The 3,192-nt window shown below is 46.4% G+C and overlaps 1 protein-coding gene across 1 annotated transcript; it reads right to left on the reverse strand.

Moving 5' to 3' along the window:
• Positions 1–749: 749 nt before the first annotated feature.
• LOC105987442 (glutamate dehydrogenase, mitochondrial-like) lies at positions 750–2,429 on the reverse strand. The gene has a single exon (XM_013018704.1). The coding sequence runs from the start codon at positions 2,427–2,429 to the stop codon at positions 750–752; it is 1,680 nt and encodes a 559-aa protein (XP_012874158.1).
• Between the last annotated feature and the right edge of the window lie 763 nt (positions 2,430–3,192).

Genomic DNA, 3,192 nt, shown 5'->3' on the forward strand with positions numbered 1-3,192 from the left:
GGCTTAAATGACATATTGGGTCAAGTGTTTTTTTTGAGAAGATTTGCCCTGGGCCTTTGAACACTACTTGAAATAAGGTACTTATATAATGTTACTTATATATTAAGGCTAGACTTGGTAAGTGATCAAAAGTAACTTTATTACAGTAACATATACTTTATTCTAAAACAATAAAGTGCTTAACAAGAAACAACTATTTATAAAATTGGGTTATTTTTGCCAAGTTATTTGTTAAAAACTCTATTTAGGAATCACCTTGTGAAAACGCCACATATCCATTTCTTAAGTCAAAGGTATAGCCCATTCCAGATTTTTTCCAGAGCAAAATCATGCAAACAACTGTGTATTCTTGGATACAGTTGTCCACCTCAAATAATAAGTAATAAACATACTGGGTAAAGCTATAATGCAAGGGAACAAGGCCACGTAAAGACACTTTTGATTTAAAGGCAAAATAGAATGGCCATCTGGTACAAGCAATTTCTACTTTTACTATGTGAGTTAATAAATTGGTTAACTATGTAAGTTAATAAATGTGATAAGAAATAAGATCATATGCAATGATCTCTCATTTCTTATTAAAAGGCTGACTCAGATTGACTTCTTGAGAATGACATCCCAACAGAACGAGATTTCTGCAATTACAAATGAAGTTTTGGTGAGTTTGCAGATACTGGTGATGGGGTTGCAGAAAATATAGGTGGAGAAACAAAAAAAAAAACCCAAAACCACACACACCCAATGACAATCTATTTGAAGGTCAAACCAGCTTCTTGGTATACCTTGAAGACTTTCACAATGGCATTGATATAGGCTGCCGTTCTTAAATCTAATCCCAGGTTATACTTAGTGGCTGTGTTTATGATTTGCTTGGCAGATTTTTCCATAGTGTGAGCTAAACCAGAATATACAATGTCTTTCTCAGATGCAGCTTTTATTCTGCTTTGGAGCCTTGCTGTGGGTACAACAGGAATAGTTCCAGGATGCTTCCCAAACTTTTTTTCTAAACTTTCTTGAACAGACATGAGCAACTGGTAGTTAGCATCTCTTTCATATTTGAAGGTCAAACGTCCATAGCTGACATGACTTATATTCTTCAGCCACTCAAAATAAGATACTGTCACTCCACCAGCATTCAAATAGAGATCAGGAATAACCAGAATGTTTCTCTTTAGAAAAATTTTATCAGCTTCTGGAGTTGTTGGTCCATTGGCAGCTTCAGCTATGATCTTGGCTTTGACTCTGGATGCAACAGATTTGGTCAACTGCTTTTCCATGGCAGCAGGGATCAAAATATCACAGTCTGCTTCTAAAATGTTTCCCTCATAGAGTTTTGCCTGGGGGAAACCCAGGATTGTTCCATGTTGCGATTTGAACTCTTCCAGGTCCTTTGGATCTATGCCGTCTGAATTCCATATGCTGCCATTATATTCACCAACACCAACACATTTAGCCCCAGAACCATGCAAGTATTTCATAGCGTACCGGCCCACATTACCAAATCCCTGAATAACAAACGTTTTGTCTTTAAGCCCCGGGGTCAGTCCTACAGTATTCATGTAGGGAACTTCATTGAGGAAGTTTTCTATTCCATAGTAAACACCACGACCCGTAGCAGAGATCCGGCCACGAATACCACCCTGACTAATGGGTTTCCCAGTAACGCAGGCGCGGGCATTAATATCAAAATGTCCTATGGTGGTGGCATAGGTGTCAGCGATCCAGGCCATTTCCCGCTCACTTGTGCCCATGTCTGGAGAAGGCACATCAACGCTGGGACCAATGAAGCCTTTTTTGGCTAGTTCCATGGCAAACCTCCTGGTGATCTTTTCCAGCTCATTGTCAGAATAGTTTTTGGGATTGATCTTCACGCCAGCTTTGGCCCCCCCAAAGGGGACATTGACAACAGCACATTTGTAGGTCATCAGGGAGGCCAAGGCCTTGACCTCATGCACGCTCACGTCCTGGCTGTAGCGAATGCCGCCCTTGCAGGGGGTGCAGTGCTGACTGTGCTGGGCTCGGTAGCCCTCGATCACCTCCCAGGACCCGTTGTCGCGCCGGATGGGGAAGGCCAGGCTCAGCACATGGTTGCAGGGCTTGATGATCTTCAGGATGCCGCACACCTGGTGCCGCTTCTCCTCCTCGCTCTCGCGGGTCTTCATCTCCGCCACCAGCCTGTCTTCCAGCATGCTGGCGCCGCGGTCGAAGAAGCCTTCTACCATCTTGAAGAAGTTAGGGTTGTCTTCTGGGTCGGCCTCGGCGGCGCCGCTGGCATGGCGCACGGGGCCTCCTGGCTGCTGGAAGACCGCCACGCTCTGCCCAGCGGTCTTGCTCAGGATGGTGGTGGAAGAGGCAGCCACGGAGGTGAAGGCCACAGGCTGGGCCTGGCCCAGGGACTGCGGCAAGATGGCGCCCAGGCGGCAGTACATGGCGGAAGGGAGCGGAGGGGGGAGGCCCGGCGGGGACGCGCGGGTTTGGAAGTTGGGAAAGAGGAAGCACCAGGAGCCAAGTACCTTTGAACACGGCAGACTGCCGCCCTCTTGGATGTCCCTTCTCCTCACTCCCCGGCCACGAGGCCTGGAGGTGCGGCTGTGGCGCGCTCCCTGCCTAAAATGGCGTCCGGGAGGAGGGAAGAAAGATGGCGCCCGGGAGGTGAAGAGGGGGAGAGGACAGGGGGCCTAACGGCTCCTGGCCACGCTCGCGGGTGTCCGGAGCTTCCCAGCCACTGAGGAACTTGCCCTCCATTTTTGAGGTATACTTCCTTCATTTGGAAGTGCATTTTGAGGGCTGGAATCCCATTGGCGTGTAACTTGCATCATTTCAGAAAATAGCAGTTGATAGTCTTAATGTGATTTGGGATGAAGAAGTGTTGTTGGTGAGAGCTTTGTTCTAGCTCCACATTGGCGTGTGTGTGGGGGGGGGTTGTTGTGGAGTTCTCGTTGAAGGACGTCTTATCCTTAATTTCCATAAGAATAAATATATGTCTGTATGACTTTGTATACCTCAGGGTGTTGTACCCCTAAGGTCAGCTTAGCTTGTGGAGAATATTTGATAAGGATGTTCACCTTTGCCTACCTCCTTTTCTTCATCTATGGAGATCACATGATCTTCATTCTCTTCATGCAGTGTGTGACATTTATTCACATATATTGGGCAGCCTTTGCATTTAAGGGCTAAGTTCCCATTTGGTCA

The sequence above is a fragment of the Dipodomys ordii genome, unplaced genomic scaffold, assembly GCF_000151885.1.
Source record: "Dipodomys ordii isolate 6190 unplaced genomic scaffold, Dord_2.0 Scaffold42, whole genome shotgun sequence".
Lineage (NCBI taxonomy): Eukaryota > Metazoa > Chordata > Mammalia > Rodentia > Heteromyidae > Dipodomys > Dipodomys ordii.